This window comes from Quercus lobata, chromosome 5 (genome assembly GCF_001633185.2).
Source record: "Quercus lobata isolate SW786 chromosome 5, ValleyOak3.0 Primary Assembly, whole genome shotgun sequence".
In the NCBI taxonomy this organism is placed as follows: domain Eukaryota; kingdom Viridiplantae; phylum Streptophyta; class Magnoliopsida; order Fagales; family Fagaceae; genus Quercus; species Quercus lobata.
This window is the reverse complement of record NC_044908.1, coordinates 56,372,382-56,395,157: the sequence shown is the minus strand read 5'-3', so window position 1 is coordinate 56,395,157 and position 22,776 is coordinate 56,372,382. Positions and strand designations below refer to the sequence as shown.

General features: G+C 34.0%; 1 protein-coding gene and 1 pseudogene across 2 annotated transcripts; one reads left to right on the top strand and one right to left on the bottom strand.

The window, feature by feature from the left end:
* Positions 1-7,070: 7,070 nt before the first annotated feature.
* On the top strand, positions 7,071-10,276 carry LOC115989193. 2 transcript variants are annotated; one of them, XM_031112859.1, is made up of 5 exons: positions 7,071-7,256; positions 8,289-8,381; positions 8,600-8,701; positions 8,803-9,222; positions 10,153-10,276. In XM_031112859.1, exons 1-4 carry the CDS (start codon positions 7,161-7,163, stop codon positions 9,022-9,024), a joined length of 513 nt encoding a protein of 170 aa, XP_030968719.1. In that variant the 5' UTR covers positions 7,071-7,160; the 3' UTR covers positions 9,025-9,222; positions 10,153-10,276. The 2 variants fall into 2 exon arrangements, with proteins under 2 accessions (XP_030968719.1, XP_030968718.1); XM_031112858.1 differs by having other exon boundaries at positions 8,803-9,236.
* Positions 10,277-16,356: 6,080 nt separating this feature from the next.
* On the bottom strand, positions 16,357-22,449 carry LOC115990746 (annotated as a pseudogene).
* Between the last annotated feature and the right edge of the window lie 327 nt (positions 22,450-22,776).

The following is a 22,776-nucleotide window of genomic DNA, read 5'->3' as shown; positions in this document are numbered from 1 at the left end:
TAAAAACAAAGTAGTGTTTAAAAATTCTACCCTTAGTCTCTACCTGGTTAAAGAAGTGAAAGTGTGAAACTAGCTTGATAATTATATAATTGCTCATATAATTAACTTGATATTTATATGACTAATGTTACTTTAAGTCATCAAATAATAATAATAATAATAATAATAATAGCATCTAGTAAATATAATTTTACTTCCTTTTGAGACCAACATATGAATTTTGTTTTTTTAAATGAAACTAAAAATTGGGTAGACTTTAGCTGATTGTCTTGTTTAACTTGTAAATGTCATGTATTATATAAATATATATATATATATATATATATATATATATATATCAATATAACTAGTAATTGAATGCAAAATGAGTACTTCTCAATGTATCGGCTCTCTAAATGGTTCATTAACTCTAGAGATTGGTCCGCATAGAGAAGGAAAATGGGCTGTTAAGCCCAATTAATATTGAAACCCATTTGGTGCAGTAAAGTAATCTACTAGACTGTCTTAAGTGGATAAGTGAAAGGCTCAGGGCCTACTTGATCAAAGTGCAGAAAGTGGGCTACTTTGATAGCCCAATGAAGGCATCCTAAGACGAAAAAAAATCCTATCCATTTTAGTTGAAATGGGTTGTCCATTATATTGTACAAATTTTATTTTTTGAATTTAATCATGTATAACATATTATTTCAATTAAAAATTTGAAAGAAATGGCCTTAAATTTGTAATGTTAGTCTAAAATTTCTAATATCAAAACTAGAAATATCTTTAAGGGAAGTTATGAAAAGTTTTAGAATTAATATTTAATAACTTATTTTATTGAATAATAATTCATCTTTGACCATTCATGTTTTATTGACAAGGCAATAAAAGTTACAAATTAGTTAATAAATATTTAGATCATATGTTACAGGAAATATAAGCGATACATAGGCATGGAAGACTAAAGTTTAAGAAACTTTAGTATTGCTTAATTGATAAAAGAATTTGTAAAGCTACCTAAACACAATGTTTGTAAGAATTTGTGATTCTATAAAGGAATTTGTAATTATGATTTTTAACCATATAAAAGATATAAAAAGAAATTTCTTAAAGGAAATTGAAATGAATGTTACAATATATGTAAAGTGTCAAGAGTCTTGTAATTCAGCTAATACATTATGATATTTGATTTCAAACGAGATATTCACGATTCAAATCCTAATTCGCTCTCTTAACTATTGAATTTTTAAATTAAAAAATAAAAATAAAAAAGCAACAAATACCACATCATTAGTTATGATAAAAATAATGATATGTATTCCAAAAAAGGTGATATTGCACTACTCATCTTCCAGAGGGGCGGAGCTACATGTATGAATGCTACATGTATGAGTGCTACTGCTGTAAAAAGAAACTTAAAGATTGACTTTTGTGTAGGTGAATCAATAAATGGATATAATAGAGTTGCTCAGTTGTACACTATATTGATACCAAGCTTCAGAATTGTTCACCATATATATGTCATCTTTATGTGATGTATGAATGTATGTTGGTATGCATGAACACATATACAAACCCCAAGTTGCTAAGTAAGTGGTTCCAAGGGCTCATGAGATCCATGAGGGTTTTGAATTCAAAACTTCTAGCCAGCATCTTGGGGCTACCTCTAGGTTCCTCTTTGTAATTACCTAGCGTGTGGGATGGTAAACTACACACAGCAGGTGGAATAGTTGGGGTGCTGAAAGAGTTGTGAACACTCACATTAGCGTGTGGGCGCGCATATATGTATAACTTTATTAGTACAGACTTAGGCAATTATAACCAAATGATAATAAATGAGATTCTAGGATTTTTCATTTCTGAGTTAGATAGGGCTTTTTGAAAAAGTCTTTTTTTTGTCTTGTAAATGCATTTTTTTTTTCTATTTAGAGAGGGGGGCTTCAAGTTCTTAGGAAGAGCCATACGAGGCAGCTCACGTACGGTTCTGGAGCCAAGCCCCAGCACAAGGGCTATGTGGGTAGTTTGGACAATGTTTTAAGTGCATAATAATGAATGTTTGCAAGCCTATGATTTTTTTTGGTGGGGACAGAAAATTTTTAAGTCTAAAAGTTTTTCAAGTTTTTGTTTCTGGAATTTTTAGAGTTTAGACTCATGGTTTCGGATATTTTTGTTTACTGATTGTTTTGTGGTGTTACAAAAGTTTAGGAATTTCTTATGCACATGTTACTAATGTCTAAATTTTCTCATTAACCAAAAATGAGTTCCCTAAATATGAGTTCCGATGAAATAACAATTAATGATTCTTATTGAGGCCAGCGATGACTTCCATTATGTGGTTGCAAATTTTTATTACAAATTAAAATAAAAAATACTCATACTTGGTGTTTAATATAATATTTAGCTTTCTTCTACATCTTATAGGTGTACATGATTGTACTACATTGTGTACATGTGGTCCAATCTTCTACATTTTACTGCACTTGTTCTTTATTTTTGCTTCTTAATGGGGTTTTCAGGTAGGAAAACAATGAGCCGCCTGCGATTCTTCTTCATCTTCCACTACTTGCTGAAGATAAGGCAGTTTTCTTTTCATTACTTGCTTTGTGGGAAATGCACCTGTGTGTAATATATTATTACAAAAAATAAAAAGAGTATTCCTTAATTATAAATACAGCTAAAACGATATACCTGTAGTTGCGTTTTTAAAAATGCAGCTATAGGTCCCTCTGTAATAAGTTTTTATTACAAACAGAGGGGACCTATAGCTGCGTTTTTAAAAACACTGCTACATTAGTTAAAGTTAAAGATTTTTGGATATATATATATATATATATATATATATTTATATTTATATTTATATTTTACATTTTACATTTACTTAAAAAAGTGGTAAATGATCATTGAGATTACGTTTGGATGACCTTATTTTGATTGTCTTATTTGTTTAAAAATACAACTATAGTTACAATAAGTGAGGCATCAAAAAACTTTACATATCACATTAAAATATTCCAACAATTATGCTTAAAATATTCCACAACAACTCACATTAAATTAAGCTTGATTTAGTGTTATTATTTACAAAATTCAAAGAATAATTTACTCTTGAAGTAGTGTTATATATATGTTTGTGAATATCTAAGCATAACTAAGTATGTCTGTTCATAACAAATCACCTATTCTTAACAAAGCACCTATGAATCTAATTTTAAGGTTTATTGGCTCCTCATTACTAAATGTTGTTGTAGGTCATATTTTGTAAATCTTGTATACCAATGGATAAAAGTTGGAAGAAGAAGAGGAGGGGTGACAGGGAATATATTGAAGGTGTACTTAGCTTTGTGAAATTTGCATCTTTACATGCACACGGTGGGAAGATCTTATGTCCTTGTACCAAATGTATGAACTTGAATTTAGTACCGCCCAGGGTGGCACAGGCCCATCTGTGGAGTCACAAGATGCTTGGAAGTTACACACACTAGAAATTTCATGGGGAATCAACGGTTGCACCAACGGCCCCCCGAATGTGGGAGTAGTCATGTGCAAGACTCTCATAAACAATATGGTGACTTCCATGGGATGTTGCATGATTTGTGCCCCACGCATGAAATGGCAGCCGAACCAATAAGACAAGGTGAAACTACGCAACAACATGCTGAAGGTTCGAATGATGGTGCATAAAAGTTTTACAAAATGATAGATGATGTGGACAAACCTTTATATGCTAGTTGTATGAAGTTTAGCATATTCTCAACCATCGTTGTGCTGTTCCAGTTGAAGACTCTTTGTGGTTGGACAAACAAGTCATTTACTATGTTGCTTCAAATCCTGATGGATATGCTTCCTTTAGATGCTAAGTTGCCAAAGGACCATTATGATGCTAAGTTGCCAAAGGACCATTATGAGGCTAAGAAGATAGTCTAAGATTTGGGTTTGGATTATGAGAAGATTCATGCTTGTCCCAATGATTGTATGTTATTTTGGAAGGATAATGTTAACCTCGAGGTATGTCATTGTTGCAAAGAAAGTAGGTGGAAAATGAATGAGGCATCCGTTACAGGTAATAATGCCTCATCCAGTAAGGGAAAGAAGAAATCTGCAAAGATCTTACGGTGGTTCCCCTTAAAGCCAAGATTGCAACGACTGTTTTTGTCACCCTACCTATCTAGTCCTATGAAATGACATGTTAATGGTTGTACAGATGATGGGATAATGCGGCATCCTGCTGACTCGGATGCATGGAAAATGTTTGACACCATGCATTTACAATTCTTGTCTAAGCCTCATAATGTCAGACTTGGATTAGCTGCGGATGGGTTTAACCCCTTCGGAATTATGAGTACTATTCACAGCACTTGGCCTGTCATGCTAGTCCATTACATTCTCCCGCCTTGGCTGTGCATGAAACGGTCATCCTTGATTCTATCACTAGTTATTCCTAGTCCTACATCGTTAGGGATTGCGATAGATGTGTACTTGCAACCCTTAGTAGAAGAACTTTGAGAATTATGAGATGTTGGAGTAGAAGCGTTTGATGCATCTTCAAAAAATGTATTCCAATTGCATGCAACATTGATGTGGATCGTACATGATTTTCCTGCATACATAGATGTGTTGGGTTGGAGTACAAAGGGTAAGTTTGCGTGTCCTTGTTGTGCCTTAGAGACCGATTCTTGTTATTTAAAACATGGCCACAAGTTCTGTTACATGGGACATAGGCGATGGTTGGATAATGACCACGAATTTCGGGACAAAGATACGTTATTTGATAGATCTACTAATATGCGAGTGGCTCTTGTGGCACCAGTTGAATCAGACATACTTGTGGATACTAAAATTTTAGTTTCCTGTGGTAAATTTTACACACTCCATACATGGTCGGGAGGAAATTGTGGATGAACCATATGTCTTGGCATCTCAAGTTACACAAGTTTTTTATGTTGAAGATAAAAAGCACAAAAATTGGTGTGTTGTTGTAAAAACTAAAGCTAGAAATATGTTTGATGCCGGTATTGGTCCCCATTGTGATGAGGATGACACATACAGGTTTTATGAGAACATTCCGTATAGTGTAACTAGTAATGATGCTGATAGGGAAAACCTTCGTTAGGATTGAGATGATGTGGAGGGAATGACAATTGACGCCTCTATCATTGGAGAAAGAAATCTTCAAGAAATGGACAACTTAGATGATTGTGAGTTCATTGATGATGAGTCCAACGATGAAGATGACAACAAAGTCGAGTATAGCGATGATGAGTAGTGCAATAGGGTACTGCTGTTGTATGTGTAATTATTTTATAGAAAATTATTGAAATTGTAAGTAGAATTTGTAAAGGTCTATTGCGTGAAAAGTTGGAGAATTTTGCATATATATGTGAATACTGTGTTCCTCTTCATGTTGTTGCATATATATGTTAAAACTGTTATTTCTTCATGTTGTTAGTATAATATTATCTTCATGTTGTTAAAAATGTTATTTCTTCATGTTGTTATTTCTTCATGTAATTGGTTGTTGGCTATGATTATCTTTATGTTTGTGTTGTGGAGGTGTTGGACACAGTTATGGGGAAGAGGAAACGGCAATTGCCGCTTGTTTACGTTGGTGAAGGATTGTCACATGGACAACAGAGGGTGGAGACACAAGATGAGGAAGCCCATATTTCTCAGGAGGCAAGACCGTTTGCCTCTGATGACGATGAGAGAGAGGCCCTTGGTACTTAAACATGTCTTCGAATAAAAATCCTATTGATTTTTCTTTTCTTTTACTTTAACTTTTCTAGCAGACTATGCTTTTAATAGTTCGGTGTAGTGTAAAAATAGTTTACAATGGTTGAATTTAGTTAAATAATATTCTAGATATTTAACTAAAAGAAAGTAATAAAATACTCACAAGCAAGTTCATCATACTCATCTTTGCCCACAACATAGATGCTGACATCCCCAAGTATTGTGTAGACAATATAAACTAATTTGGTGCATACAACAAAATTCCCAGCAAGTGAACTTAGTAAAACAATTTTCTAATAAACTCAGTCGTAGAAATAGTATTTATATGTGCTGTGAAAGCTAAATTGTCCTTAAAGAACTAGAGAATGTGGTACTGTTATTCATTTGCATGTGGATACTTGCCTACTCCTACACTCTAATATTTATATTCAGCAGTATAAGATTTGTCATATGAGTATGATTTAGGCTTCTTTCACACAAAACTACCCAAGAATTTTACAAGACCAATTACACTTTGTCACATGAAGGTAATGGAGTGATCTTGGGTTGTTTTATTAAACAAAGGCACTATTCTGATAAACTTAATACACCTTTGATGGTGAAACAACAAACTACCCTTTATACTTAAAGGGCAGAACTCGAGACAATAAAGAAATCCTATTGTCAATATTGCAATGAAGTAAGGATTGCTTTTCCAAATGCTGCATCACATAGTCTTAAACATTAAGTAAAAACAACAAAATTAGTGCAATTTGGATATATATCTACTTCAAATAGGGTATGGTTAGAATTGACCACATAATCTTTATTTTTCTTATTTATTTTTTATTCCTAATTTCTTTTAGGGTCAATATATATATATATATATATATAGATTTTTGTAGTGTGCTATGTTTCATTACTTGTAAGAATTGATAATTCAGCCCTAATATTGGTGGTTTTGTATATATAGATGATTATGATCAACAAAGCCCAACAGTGGAAAATAGGCTTAAAAGACGTGGTCCTTCAAAGCTATTTGAGATATGGGCATTGGATGGATCCTGGAAGATCCTGTTGCCGTTAAATGATCAGGGCAACTGATTGGTCTGGGCGGTAAAACGTTCGTTTGATGGTTGGGGAACTTTTTGTTACAATGGGTTATTATACCCACTTGTCCCTGCTGGGTGGCCAAAAGTCCCTAAAAGTTATAAAAATGATTATTGGACGAAGATTGAGGTAATATGAAAATAAAGTATAAGTAACAGTCATTTACAACTAGCTATTGTAATTAAATGTCATATTCAGTAGGGTCCATGCTTGTATTTTGCTAACTCCACTTTTACATTTTAGAAACAGTATCTCATTGACCTCGATGTTGTTAAACCACCCGATCAAATGGGATGGGCAATGCATATACTCGAGGTCCTCAGGAGAAATCGGAGGACTAAGTTGAAGAAGGTTCACATTAAATGTGGGGTGACAAAGGAACAACTATTGGCCAAGACAGGGTAATGGACGACCAGTGGACGGAGATAGTTACCTATTGGTTTGATGAGAAAACTGTGGTACTGCTACTTTATTCGTCTATCTCATTTTAGTCGTAAGTTAGTCAATGAAATCATGTTGGCCATATTTCACTCTAATATCCCCTCCTTTTAACCTAAATCTTTTGGTTATGTATAATATAATTAGTGTAGCTCAAAGCACTTTCTTGTAGACGTGATAGAGTTGTTTTGCCCTCATCAACAACATAAACTTAAGGTAACTATTATTTAGAGATTGGTTGGGGACTACGACTACTAACAGGGTATGCAAGTTCATCATATTTATGCCAGGGATCTCAATAAGAAATATATATAAATAAATAAAAAATAAAAAAAAATTGTCATAGTAAACAAATGAAATAGTAATTTTATCCTAGCTCACTTATCTTGTTGCATTGGCTAATCTATGTAGCTTAGGATGTGGGCAAAGGCTTACATATTTATGCCAGGAATCTCAATAAGAAATATATATAAAATAAAAAAAAATAAAAATAAATTGTCATAGTAAACAAATGAAATAGTAATTTTATCCTAGCTCACTTATCTTGTTGCATTGGCTAATCTATGTAGCTTAGGATGTGGGCAAAGGCTTACATACTCCTTTGTTCATTTTCTCTCATTTTTATGTCATATTCCATGCTTGGGTTATGATGCATCTTGTAGGCCTTTAATACTAAAAACATGCTTTTTAACTAGTTTATGTTGGTACTTACAAGATCACAACTTAGAAGGTCACAACGCAATTCTTAACGTATGACTTAAATGCACACAATACATAATCACACCAATAAACCATCCAGATGAATGAGCATAACCAATTTAGGTAAACTAATAGAAAACAATGAACAAGTATATTCAGGTCACACACATGCTGCAGAACCGAATTGTATCAACTCCTATTTTAACACAGAGGAGGAGGGTAATTAGAAACATAAATATATTATGAATGCACAATGACAAGCACAAAAGAGACAAAAACTTACATTAAGTAGTAAAATACCTTAGTTAAGAGATGTTTAGTTTTTATATACTTTGACGGTAATGTGGTTGCAGACATTGAGTAACAAGAACAAGGTCAATCGAGGTTTACGGAAGGAGATTGCAACGTCTGGGGCTCAAAGTTTTGCACAAATTTCTGATGACATGGTAAGAAATGCATTACAAATGCTACTATATTCGTGTATCACATAAGTTGATTTTATGCTTTTGAATCGCACTAAATGTTGAAAATACTCTTTTACTTTCTTATTGGTAGTAGATATAAATTTAGAATTCATGAACACCTGAATCAATGCAAATGATAAATAACATGACAAATCTGAGAGCAACTGTGTTTATTGTATGACATTTTGTTCATCATGTAGACGAAAGCTAACTGGGCTCCAGTCGAGCGTGCAGACGTGTATCTAAAAGTATACCATAGGAGAGATGGGACTGCTGTTACTCCCCACGCGCAAGAGAACATAGTAAGCACAATTTGAATAGAATAGAATATCAACTTGCCTTTTGTGTTTGTATTGTTTATAGTCTGTAATATGTTATTTGGTTCTTGTGGGAAAACATACAGAATAGGATGGAAGAACTTTTGAGGCAAGAGGGCATGCAACTACAAGGAGAGCCTGGTAGCGGAGATCTCTGGTCCAAAGACGATGCCTATGCTCAGGTGTTTGGTCCAAAGTGCCTCGGACGTGTATGTGGGGTGGGATTTGGAATCACTCCATCTGGAAGAAGTGCCACGACTGTTTCACAGTTTACCTCGACTCCATCGTTGCTAAGCAAAACAACCTAAAGGATTTTGGAGTTCGAGAACAACTCCTCTAGACTGACTGAGCAACTAGCCCAAGTACAAGAACAACTCTCCCTGTCAGAAGCAAGACACCAAGAATTAGAAGCAAGGCACCAACAGCAAATGGCCGAAGTGATGAAGCGCATGAATGCAATGTTCGCCCAACTTAGCCAAGGTGCATGTGATTTGGATATGTCTCAGGTACCAAATTGAAGGTATATTTAGCAAAACTACTCTTTTTGCAATGCATTGTTATGTGAGATTAATATGATGCCTTACATATATTCAGGGTGGCATGCTTGATGGGGACTCTCCATGGGAATGAAACTGTGAATCCTCTAGTAAAACAAATACAACTATTCGTTATAACATATACATCTATATTAGGAAAAAAATAAAAATGAAAATCAGATATACTTCTTCTTTGTTGGTTTTATTCCAATTTGAAGGTCCCACATTAGTATATATGAAGTAAGAAGTAGAGAAGTAGATGTACTATAGGACATAAAATCAAATTAGAAAATTTCAACCATACCTTATTACACTTGCTAAATGTAGCTAATAGTTCCCAAAGCAATTTACATTATTTATTTAATTTTTTTAAAGGAAGGATAATAATAGCAATGTGTTTAATTAGAACATGGTAAATTCGACATGGAGTATTGTTCGAATTATATTGTTGAAACTTGAAAGAATTTAAATTTGATGACTAGTGAGCTTGAATATGAAGGGATCTTACTGGAAGGTAGCTTTCCATCTAAGAAATTATGACATTTGTTGTTATATTTATAAAACGGCAGTGAATATGGATTATGTAAATGTATGTGTATATATGAATTTGAAGAGAGTGGAATCTATGATACTGTATAGAGTTTGGAAAGATTTAAACCTTTAAAAGTGCAGCTAGTGAACTAAGTCTCACTCTCAGTCTTGTTTTAAGATGCCATGCTTTTAAATGGATACTAGCAAAAAGACTATGTTAACTAGCTCATATATGATAATGACTCTAAAATTTTAAGGGATGTTAACCTTGTTAATAGACTGACTGAGAAAAATACTTGGTTATTTGTTTAGAGTCTGTTTGTTTTAGCTTAAAATGTTAGCTTATTTTCGATGTTCTCATTGTCACAGGTAATTGGTTGTACCATGATACTTGCTGGGAACTAGATGATGAAGTACCATAATGCTTGCTGACAATTTTTTGTGATGTAAAAAATCCTTGAGGGATATGCATTTTGTGATGTAAAAATCTGTTGTTGGGAACTTGTTTCTAATTATTTGTTTATGTTATTAATCTTTTGGCAATGAACTTGTTTTGTTTATGTATTTAATCTTTTGGCAATTGGTTGGGAATTGTTGAGCGTTGGCAATTTGTTTTGTTGGTTTCAATTGGTTGCATCTGAGTGTTGGCAGGAATTACAGGTCTTATTTTGAGCAGGAATGTGTTAAGGAAGAAAAAAAAAAAAAAAAAACTAAAACCTATGGCCATGTTTTTGAAAACGCGACTACAGGAAAACCCAATGTTGGGGTCTTTAGCCGCGCTTTTAAAAACGCAGCTCTATAGCTACATTTTCAACCCCACATAGCCGCGTTTTTACACACCCAAAGATGCCAGACCTCTAGCCGTGTTTTAAATGGTTTGGGCTACGTTTTTTACCCCCATAGCTGCATTTTCCACACCCATAGCGTCAAGACCTATAGCCGCGTTTTATACAAAACGTAGCTATTGCTCCTTAGCGTATACCGGGTCTTTATGGTGTGTAAAAACATAGCCCAAACCAGGTCTATAGCCGCGTTTTCTATAAAACGTAGTTATAGGTCTTGCATTTGTGCATGTGAAAAAACGCAGCTATAAGGGCTAGAAAACGCAACTATAGGGTAATCTGTAGCCACATTTTTAAAAACGTAGCTCTAGGTCCTGCAAGGGGCTATAGTCGCACAGGATAGGCGGCGTTTGAAAATGCAACTATGGAAAACGCGGCTATATCCTATAGCTGCATTTTTCGAACGCGGTTATAACCCTCTTTTTTTGTATTAACATAATGATGTTAACATGCACCACCTAGTGGGTGAATTCTCTCCCACAATCAAAATGTCTGAAAAATAGTTTTAGAAATCATTCAATTCACATTTGAACATACTTTAAAGTGGTCATTTGCTTCCCCATTTAATTAAAATCTAAGTTAAGCCTTCCATGCAAAGTATTTGATTACCAAGATATAAGTGAGCCCTAGGATTTTTCTAAACTAGGAGTTGTAGAAGATGTCCTTATTAGTTGGAAAAAGAGTCTAACCATCACATATTAAATTTTATAACTAAGTTTATTACAGGGTAATGCACCATTTGCTGGTTCTGCCAACTTCTTTGGCATTTTCAAGTTTTGATGGCAGAGATTGAATTTTCAACTGATTTGGTTGGGAGTGTGGGGGAGGACACGATACTATGAACCTATGGACTTAGGAGATTTATTTATTTTTTTTAAACCACCTTGGCAGTAAGAACACCAATTCATACTTGTGTGGAGGCAGACAGAACACCTAGAAGATAATAAGTCATACTGTCTGATTCATCACATCACTTCAAGCAAAAATTCCACGGTAAACATAAATCAAATCTCCAATAATCATATACAAGAAGAATGTCACATTTTTTATCAGATTGATTCAAGTAGAAAAGTTCTGAAATTCAGAATGTTTTTGATTTCTATAATTTTAGCAGAGACAATTGCTCTTCAATAGAACAACCCACATGATAAGACGAATGTCAGGAGGAAGGAATGAGAATAAGACCAAGGCACCGCTGTTCCATTGGAGAAGTAGAGGAGCGTCGGGTGCTACGGTACTCCACAACATCTTGGAGAATGATGTTTCCTTGCTTGTCCATGCAATGGAAGGGGCCCAAGCAAATCTGCCATCTCTAATTCCCACCAACATTCGGCGAAACAGCAGTTTCCTAACACGAGCTACAAGATCTGAACTGTTTGAGTTTGGCCCATCAGAACTCTCTGCTTGAATCTAGGTTTTCTCTTCCTCTAGTTCCATAACCGTGCACTTGAATCTATAACTATTTCTGACAACTAAACAGAAAAAGAAATTGTAACTCTATTGCTTGTCGATGAGCCAAGTTAGTTAACTAAATAAAAACAAGCTGACGCTTGTTTCACAAAATCACTATTGGTAATGTCCAGCCCTGGAAACTACTTTCATGGCAGGTTACACATTACTCAACCAAAGAGTACTATAATTTACTAGGATTACTGAAGAAAGAAAGGTTCCTCTTTCTAATATCTAAGAAACAGATTTTTATATTTTGCTTCTCATAAACTATCCTTACAGCATGAGAAGTAAAACTCAAGTGTCAATTTAAAAATTAAGTGCCAATCAATAAAAACTTCATAAGAGTTATATAGTGGCTAATAGAAGCTGAATAACTATAGGCCTATAGAAATAAAGCCCACCCAGAGGCTGCATTAGAATCGGCTGGGCTGATGTAGTATTATATCAAAAAAAGAAAGATTTGATTTTCAATTTAACAAGATATATTTTGTCTTCATTTTATCAACCACTTCCAGGAGACAATGGAAAGGGGATTTCATTGAGAGATTCCAATTATTTTGGAGGACTACCATCATGTATGCAAAAAGCCATTGAACCCCAAGTAGCATAAATTAAATCAAGAAAGAATGACTAACTCGTTAGCATAGGTAGTACAGTTGTTGGCATGTAAGAAAAGCTTTGGCAGCATCATAGAGCAAGATTTGGCATGTTGTTCCCTTTTGGCAAGAACAAGAGGCTCTAGTGGCAGGGGGCTTTTAGTGATCAAATTGCTGTCTCTATTGCTTAGACCCCTTTATGAGTGGTCAACATTGTCAAGAAAGTATCTCCTTGTCTTCATTCTGGGACTTTTGTATCATTTAAACTGTAGATTTCGGTCCTAAATTTTTTCATTTAATCTTTCTTATGGAATTTCTCTTATTTTGGGAAACACCTTTGATGAATTCTACAACTTTTCTATTAAATAAATTAAGACAGAAAGCATACCTAACTCCTCCATAGAAAGATACTTTGTTTTAATAACTATGAAGAATAAGAACAAGAAAATAAATTCTTCAGAAGTAGCTATTCCATACAGAACTTAAAATCATCAAATCCTAGATGTTTATCTTGACCTATATTTACCTTTGGTATCTGAGAGAGAAATGCATAAAAAAATTGAAATTGATTTGTATTACCCCTCATAATAGAAAAATGCAAGAATAAATTTGAATTAAATACTTTTTTTATTTTTATAAATGATACATAAAATAAAAAAAATAAAAGTAGAGGAGGAAACTGGAGTAAATAGGTTGTTTTGGTAGTATAGATAGCAGCAGACAGCACATAATGCCAGTCTTTTGGTATCAAGGCAAGAACTTTCCTACCTCACACAATCTATACAAAGTATAAGGGATCAATGATGTCACAACCAGCCCAAGTAGAATGGACATATTCTGGCAATTGGTACTGGAGTGCTTAAATTATAGTGTATATTAGACCGAACAAGTAACATAAGAGGGTTAATCAAGCAGCATTATGCTATTAATTCTTGACAAATTCAAAACACTTACTACTGCTGACTAGATCAGGTATTTATCATCAAGTACATTACATTAAGTCCAGAATAATAGATTGGGTCTTAGGCCAATACTTGCAAGGTATAAAGTTCAAAAAAGAATAAGGACCAGCAATAACAATCCAAAACAGCTAAGAGAGAAGCATATTAAGAACATGATTTTAGCCATAAGAATTAAAAAGCAAAGAGAATTATCGGTCAAGTTTCCAATAGGAGTGGACAATCTTATGTCCTGAAAAATTCTTCTATTTCTTTTCTTCCACAGAGATCACATAAAACAAAGAGGTTTGACTTATCATATATCTTTGCTTAAAATTTTCAATTTATTGAACCCAAATTTTAATGTGTATTAACTAGATTGCAACATGCTTGAACTCCACAAGTTCATGAGTTCAAGACCTACCCAATGGGCATGCGTAACTTATCAATTAAAACAAAATTTAATGTAGTGGGAAGAGTAAGAAAAAGAGGAATATGGAAAATTTAAGCAAACAGACTTGTCGCCTTTGCATCACTGCTTCAAGAATTTGACAAATCCATCGGAGCATTCATTTCACTCACAGCCTTCTCAATTCAAAAATAACATTTTTATAGAAAGTTAATAAGCCATAATATCCTACTCCATAAAACATGACTAGTATAGCACACAACAGATACTTTCTCATCGCTTAGAGCTTTGCAGCTCAGTGGCACAACCTGCTCTCCCTTTTTAGAAGACCCATGGAACAAATCCCCCCTCCACCATTGTTGTAAATATTGAATAATTAAAAAAGAAAAATAAAAGATATCTTCTTCTCAACCAAACATTTATGGAAATTCACAAAGCAATCCACTGGAACCGCCCTAAACCATGCTGACCCTATTCTACTCCAATTGCTAGGTCCTCTCCAATCTCTCCCTTGCCGGGGATTGCAGTTCTATCTATGCACAAGCAGTTAAACCAATACATACCCAGTTCAAACACAAAATAAAAAAGACTAAATAAGATAATTCTTAGAGTGCATTAGGAAAATCATCATTCTTCAATATGCAAAATCCCCACTAACATTACATACCTAGCCTATGCTATTTTTTTCAGTCTCATCTTTACAGTGGTAACAAAAAGCTCTCAAACACTTGCATATTCATCACTTTTAACCAAATGGGGAGCTCTCAAACGAGCCCCGGACCTATTCCACTATGATTTTGTTAACTAATTAATAAAATTAGAACAAAATGCACAGAACAAAGAAAAAAACTGACCCAAAAAAAAATGTGTATGAATTTCATTAAAATAATAAATCAAAATCAATAATATCAGTAAGGTGGATTTACCTTCAATTTGCTTTTGTTTTTTCAGAGAGAGAGAGAGAGACAGCAAAGTTTGGTAATTCAAGGACTTTTGGCAAACGTTGGAGCCACTAAAAAACATCAGCAAAGTTTAATGAGTCAATGTATGCATGTGGATACAGTATATTAGTTTATAACATCAGATGGAAAGAAAGGAACTAACTTCATCTGCTATAATATCAAACAGGCTAGAACGTCTCTTTCTCCGAGATACATTGGTTTGCCTGATGAAATTTTTTTGAGCATCGCTGGCCACTTGAGTGGGTGTCCTTGATATAACATAATTGCGAGCTATTCCACGCCAATCACCTTTGCCAAGCTTCTGTAGTCCAGGTAAAAACATCCTATGTTTGTCTTCAGTCCATGGAACACCTAAAGAACAATAACCAGTCATTTTATAGACAAATGGGGCAAGTACAGTACAACCAACACACAGAGATAAGATTAAAAGCATCTCAAGAGGTCATAGCCTAAAAACCACATATATGGACATGAATAAGAGCACAACACTATGACAACACAGCAATTACTATAAATATATATATATATATATATATATAATGAATTTTTATTCTATTTTTTAATAATTCAATAGTTACAACAATGGGATAAGAGATTTGAACCATAGATATCTCTATTATAAACACTAAGAGGTGCCAGGGAATTAGAAAGTGAAACCGATAGGAAATAAAAGGAATTTGGAGCGATGTGAGATCAAGACGACAATAAACACCTACAAGAGCTCGCATAATTTATAGCCACAACTGCTCCAAATGAGTGGTTAAGTAGTTGGTAAACAGTAAGACAGTGATTAACGCCAATTGCTATACCAGGCCAAGAGAGAGAGAGGTTGATCTAAAGGTCGACCCATTGAGTAAGAATTTGGAAGAAGCAACAGATCACATCCTTTCCAAGCTTTAATCGAGTAGACAGCCATGTACTAGAAGAGGAAAAAAGAGATCAACAATGAAATCGAAACTGATCTAACTGTTCTGATTGGATGGAGATCAAATGGGAGAGAGCAGATCACATGTCAAATCTGAGAAGTATCCTCTTTCTTCTCCTTGAGACTGTAAGATATTTACATTGACCTTCAATAAACTGCAACCTCAGTGGAGTTGAATCCTGACATGAGCAAATTTCTTCCTTAACAGTTTTCTGTGCCTTCAACAAACAGAAGATTTGGATGAAATGCTGGCTGGATCACAAGAATCACAAGAAAGCATAAAAAATATCCGAAGACTGCTGGTCCCATCATCTTTTATTGCAAGACTATTCAAGTGGAAGGCTTGTAAAGCATACTTCTACAACCCTTAACCATAGAAATTTCTTCTCATAAACTAATACCACCTTCAATGAGTTTAGTTTTTACTTTTTATCATACCAAGCCACTTGTCACAATGCAGTCAGACTTTGGCTTGCACATGCGCCAAATTTTCTCATAAGCTCTACACTCTCTGCAATAGTAGACCCCGCAGTCCCAACAAAACCAAGTGAAGCGCAGCTGCAAACAGCTTCCTCTATGAATAGAAGTACATCGAGTAATCTCTCAGAAGGGCAATGGTTTTTTTAGTCCACCCATGCTCTCTGGAACAAATGCAAACCTCAGGCTATGCTTAGCAGCCACAACTTTTTTGGATGTTTTTATTACTAACTCATCTTCTTCTCTCAGAAAATGCAGATTAAAATGATGTGAATCTCTAGCCAAATCCCCCAAGTAACTTCCAGTCCAATTACCTTCGGGAAGATCAGTCCTCATAAAAATATGAATAGGGAGTGGACTCTGTCCCAAAGATTCTACTTTCTGTTTTAAACTTAGAAAAGTAGCTTTCCAATGATTCTTGAACTGCCCATCTAACAATCTGAGCTGTGCACCAAGAAAATGGGCATTTATGTTCTTATCAGCAAACTCCTTTCCTGCACTCAAAATTTCAAGGACAAAATGAAGAAATTCAATAATCAAAGACTGTATCCGCTGATCTCTTGGAGCTTCATGAATATCGATGTACAGCTCTGAACCTCTATATGGAGAGGTGAAAAGACTTCCAAATGCCAGCAAAGTGGCTGATTCAACTGCAGAACTTGGTCCAAGAGTTTGATATACATCTCTTCGTCTCCTAACAGATGAAATTTTCTTCTTCCTCTTGAGCTGTTCATCAGGTTGGAATGAATCTAATACCCCATCCTTTTCACCAATTTGGAAATTCCAAACTGTAGTCCTACAATCTTCACCTACTGCATGTACACATTTATCAACATTACCATTTAGTCCGGATAGTAGAGATCCACATTGCTTTAGGCTATCAAACAAAGACGACTCCTCAAGAAATGCAGATTTTATGTCTTCTAATCATTTGCCATTTTATCTCCTTTCAAGCACTTTACAGCTCAACTAGTTGACACTGCCTAGTGTTTTAAATGGAAACATTCATGATTCAAAATTCAACCTCTTTCAATTAATTAATTAAAAAGAAAAAGTCAGTATTCTGAAGAACAAAATTTCTTTTCCAAAAAACGAGTTATTTGTTAGAAAATATTTTCCATTTAAAAAAAAAAAAAGAAAAGAAAAGAGAAGAAGTGCTGGTCCTACTTGTAGTGAAAGAAACATAAATACAAAATTGCCAATTCCTTTTTTTTTTTATCCCTTTCACTTCTCCAACCAAGAATGCAAGACCCATCACATACTCTCTCTCAATAAAATTGCAGGATAGGCTATATAATGTGTTAAATACAGCGTTTATGGGGGAAAGAATTGCAATTAATGAGTCAAACAATTTTGGTGTTTCATATTCTCAAATTTATTGTGAACAATTATAAATGATATATGAATCGACTATAGCATCCAATCATTTTAGTGGCTCTTCTAACCAAATAATTAAACTTTCAATCGGTAAAGATTGCAAACATTAGATTTTGTCAACATATGTAATCAATTAATGATGCAAGTTGTGTTAATGAACAAAAACAAATTTTCCATTTAAAAAAAGAAAAAAGAAAAAGCCAAGCACTACAATGATGTCCAATTAGCTTATTTAAATGGTTTTGTAGTCCATAAATTCTTGAAACCATGAACTATAACGCTTCCTAAAGCCATAAAAATAAGGGCAATAGGAAAAAATGTGCGTTACAAGTTAGGGCTACATATCTGGTAGAAGAAGTTGCTTCGCACAAATGGGCCACCACTTAAGACATAAATTCCTAGAAAACTTAGATGCACTTTTCAGCTTCCAAAAATCTTATAAATTTGATTAATGGAAGTTACAAAAACCCATCATCTCCTATTAACTCCTTTTTGATTAACACAATTAAAACCCCAGTATCATAACAATGGTTAAACATCGGGCAATTCTTTGCTTTCCCTCATCACTTGCTCTATATATAGCCTCCCACTTCTCAACTTTTACGTATCTCTCAGTCTCTCCCCCTCTCTCTTAACACACATACACACATATCATTTTCCAATGGCTAGCCAAATTGTGTTTATGTTCCTGTCCCTTGCATGTCTCTTAGCAGTGACAAATGTGACTGCAATAAGGGATTTGTACATTAAGCCTGGACTCAGGCTTGTAGCCAGGCTTGAAACCAATGAAGACATAATCCCTTGTTGGAATATGCTCTATTGGAGCGTAAATCTTGCTCAAATGAAATTGTCACTTTCTTCCTTAATGGCCAAACCAATATTGGCCCAGATTGTTATCGTGCCATTACTATCATAATAAATCATTGCTGGCCTGCCATGCTCACTTCACTTGGTTGCACAGCTAAGGAAGGCACTATTCTAAGAGGTTATTGTGATGCAGAAGCCTTGGTTCCTTCTGTAGCTCTTGCTGCCTCGCCACTGCCTCAGGCTTAGACATTCTGTTCATCATGTCGTTTATTAATTAATAAAGTAGTAAATTATTCGAGGCAAAGTTTGTCGCTTAGTAGTTATTAAGACAGTTTCAATGTAATTTCTGTATAACTACATTTTTTATTTAAGTGCTGACGCTTGCACGTAAAAATTCATGCTACATCTCACGTGCAACCCATCGCAACACAAAAGGCAAGAAGGGTACATAAAAAATAGACAAAGTTTGACAACAATTAACTACAACAAAAGTGGACTATAGTGACGAAATCTAGTGAGGATAAACAATTTTGTCATTGAATGTTAGCATTCGATGGGGAAAAGAAGATTTCGTCACCAAAAATTTAAAATGGGTGACAAAATCAATATTTCGTCACTAAAGATGTTCAAATTGGTAACGAAATATTTATTTCCTCACTATAGGTCATAAAAAAAAATAAAAAAAAAAATAATTAAAAAAAACACAAATGTAAGGACACAAAATATTTGCATCACCAAAGGCCTATCTCGGGTGATGAAATTCTATATTCGTCACCCAATATTAAGATTTAGGTGTTTTCAGTGACAAAATAAAATTTTGTCACCTATTACTACAAATAATGAGGTTTCTTTTTATTTTAAAAAGAGTTAAGCATGCCAAGGGGGATCGAACCCATGTGCAACGGTTATTCCACCTAAGACCCAACCAGCAGATTGTTACACAATCTGTTCTATTTATATGAATATAAAATTATTTATTCTAAAACTAGTAGATATTTCAAGTGTTAAAAAAAAAAAAAAAAAAAAAAAAAAAAAAAAGACCAAATACCCCTGAAACCTATAAAATGAACAAAATATCACTAAAACCTAAAAATTGATCAAAATTAGGGGTGTCTAATGGGTGGGTTTGGGGTGGGCATAATTGGGTTGGGTATATAAAACCTATTTACCTATTAAAACCCATTTAACTAATTACTTCTAACCCAAACCCAAACAAACCAAATTATTATGAGTAAATTCCAACCCACCCAATTACTCAATTATCAAAATTATCAAAATGCCCCTAAAGTGAAAATGACCAAATTAATCTAAAATATTAAAAAATGACCAAAATACCCCAAAAAACTAAAAATTACCAAAATAACCCCAAAACCTACAAAATGACAAAACTAATCCGGAAACCCAAAAATTGACCAAAATACCCCCCAACACCCAAGAATTGATCAAAATACCCCCAAAACATAAAAATTACCAAAATACCCCTAAAACCTAAAAAATAACCAAAATATCTCTGAAACCTGAAAATGACCAAAATACCCCCCAAAACCCAAAAAAAATGACCAAAATACTCCCGAAACCTAAAAAATTGGCCAAAATAACCCTGAAGCTTAAAAATTGACCAAAATTACCTAGAAACCTGAAAATGACCAAAATACCCCCTAAACCTAAAAATGACCAAATTACCCCCTAAATCTAGTAATTGACCAAAATACCCTCTAAACCTAAAAAAATGATAAAAATACTCTCGAAACTTAAAAATTAACCAAAATACCCCCAAAGCCTAAAAATTGACCAAAATAACCCCGAAATCTAAAAATTGACCAAATTACTCCCCAAAACTTAAAAAATGGCTAAAATAACCCCAAAGCCTAAAAATTGACCAAAATAACTTAGAAACCTAAAAATGACCTAATATCCCATAAACCTAAAAATGACCAAATTACCCCCTAAACCTAAAAATTGACCAAAATACCCCATAAGCCTAAAAAAAATTATCAAAATACCCTAAAAATGGGATATTTTGGTCGTTTAAGAGGTTTCAATGTATTTTTGGTAATTTTAGAGGTTTTGGGTTGTTTGTGGCCATTTTAGAGGTTTTGGATTTATTTGGGTCATTTTAAAATTTTAGGGGTATTTTTGTCACTTTATAGGTTTGAGCGTATTTTGGTCATTTTTTAGGTTTGGGGGGTTATTTTTGTCAATTTTTAAGCTTTTGGGTTATTTTGGCCTTTTTTTAGGTTTTGGGGGTATTTTGGTCATTTTTAGGTATTGGGGGGTATTTTGGTAATTTTCAGGTTTCAAGGGTATTTTGATCATTTTTTGGGTTTTAGGGGTATTTTGGTCATTTTTGGGTTTTAGGGGGTATTTTGATAATTTTTTGGATTTTGGGGGTATTTTTGGTCATTTTTAGGTTTCGGGAATATTTTGGCCATTTTTTGGATTTTGGGGGAATTTTGGTCATTTTTAAGTTTTAGGAGTATTTTGGTTATTTTTTGGGTTTCGGAGGTATTTTAGTCCTTTTTTTAGTTTAAAAGGTGTTTTGGTCATTTTTTGGGTTTTAGAGGTATTTTAGTCATTTTTAGGGTTTTGGGGGTATTTTGGTTATTTTGTGGGTTTCGGAGGTATTTTGGTCACTTTCTAGGTTTCAAGGGGCATTTTGGTAATTTTAAGATTTTAGGGTATTTTGGTAATTTTTGGGGTTTTAGGGATATTTTGGTCATTTTTAGTGGTTTATGGGGGTATTTTGGTCATTTTTAGTGGTTTTGGAGTATTTTAGAGCTTGGTGATTTGTAAAAATGATACTTGGATCCTAATTGGGTCTAATTGGATACCCAATTAGAACCCAATAAACATTAATATTAATTGGGTTAATACCCATTTAACCAAATTAATAATTGGGTGAGTTTAGGTCTCATTTAAGTGGGTGAGTTTGGATGGGCAAATTGATTTGGGTTGATATTGCCGCCGTTAATCAAAATACCCATAAAACCTAAAAAATGACTGAAGTACCCTATAAACAAAAAAATTACCAAAATATCATCCAAACCTTAAAAATTGACCTAAACAGCCCTAAATGTAAAAATTTACCAAAATACTGCAGAAGCCTAAAAATTGAGCAATATGCTTTCAAACCTAAAAATTGAGCAAAATACCTCCGAACGTTAGAAATTGACCAAAATACCCCTGAAACCTAAAAACTACCAAAATACCCCATTAGCCTTAAAAATGATTGAAATACCCTCTAAACCTAAAAAATGCCCAAAATACCCTCGAAACCTAAAAAAACCAAAGTACCCCCTAAAACCTAAAAAATGACCAAAATACCCTAAAAGTGACTAAAATACCACCCTAAACATTAAAAATAACCAAAATACCCCTAAATTCTAAAAAAATGACTAAAAATACTCCAGAAACTTAAAAAATGACCTAAATACCCCTTAAACATAAACATGTCCGAAATACCACATAAATCTAATTGAATTTCAATTAGAGTTTAATTTTGCGCCACGTGTCTTATCTAATCTAAATTTTTTTGCCTAATCATATGTGTGTGTGTAACGATAATTAGTTTTAAATGTACACATGCTTATATACGGGATTACACACTAGTTATACACATAATAGCAATGTAATGAGAAAGTTGACGTACCTAATATCATTAAAATTGAGAAAAAACTATTTTTGCACATCTAAATATCTTTATTGAACTAATGTCTTATATGTTTAATAACTCAAGCTAACATTAATAGTACCACTTTAATTGATCAATTCTGTGCGTAAACACAGGCTATATTAGGGGTGGCAATTCTTGTTAGCGTGTCGGGTTCGTGTCGTGTCAACTCATGAGTATCCGACTATATGGGTCAACACTAACCCGACATGTTTATTAAACGAGTCAAGATTCCTCAACTTTAACACAACCCATTTATTAAATAGATCAATCGTTTATTAACCTAACCCGTTTATTAAATGGGTTAGTCGTGTCAACCTGAATATGACATGAACCCATTAAGGCTCAACCCATAACCTGTTAATTTCGTATTATGTTATGTCGGGTTCGTCGGTCGTGTCCAATTTTGCCACCCCTAGGTTACATACTAGTATTAATTAATTTAAACTATAATTTGACCTCAAAACTATAATTTGAATTTACTATTTTTGTTATCATAACTATCAATTTTTTGAAAGCATATTAAAAAAATGTGTGT

Bases quoted from the DNA above. Each gene is read 5' to 3' on its own strand.
- LOC115989193 (XM_031112859.1), top strand. From the start codon at position 7,161: ATGTGGGGTGACAAAGGAACAACTATTGGCCAAGACAGGGTAATGGAC. The intron at 7,257-8,288 runs GTACTGCTACTT...ATGTGGTTGCAG, and splicing joins GGTTTGATGAGAAAACTGTG to ACATTGAGTAACAAGAACAA. The intron at 8,382-8,599 runs GTAAGAAATGCA...TTCATCATGTAG, and splicing joins CACAAATTTCTGATGACATG to ACGAAAGCTAACTGGGCTCC.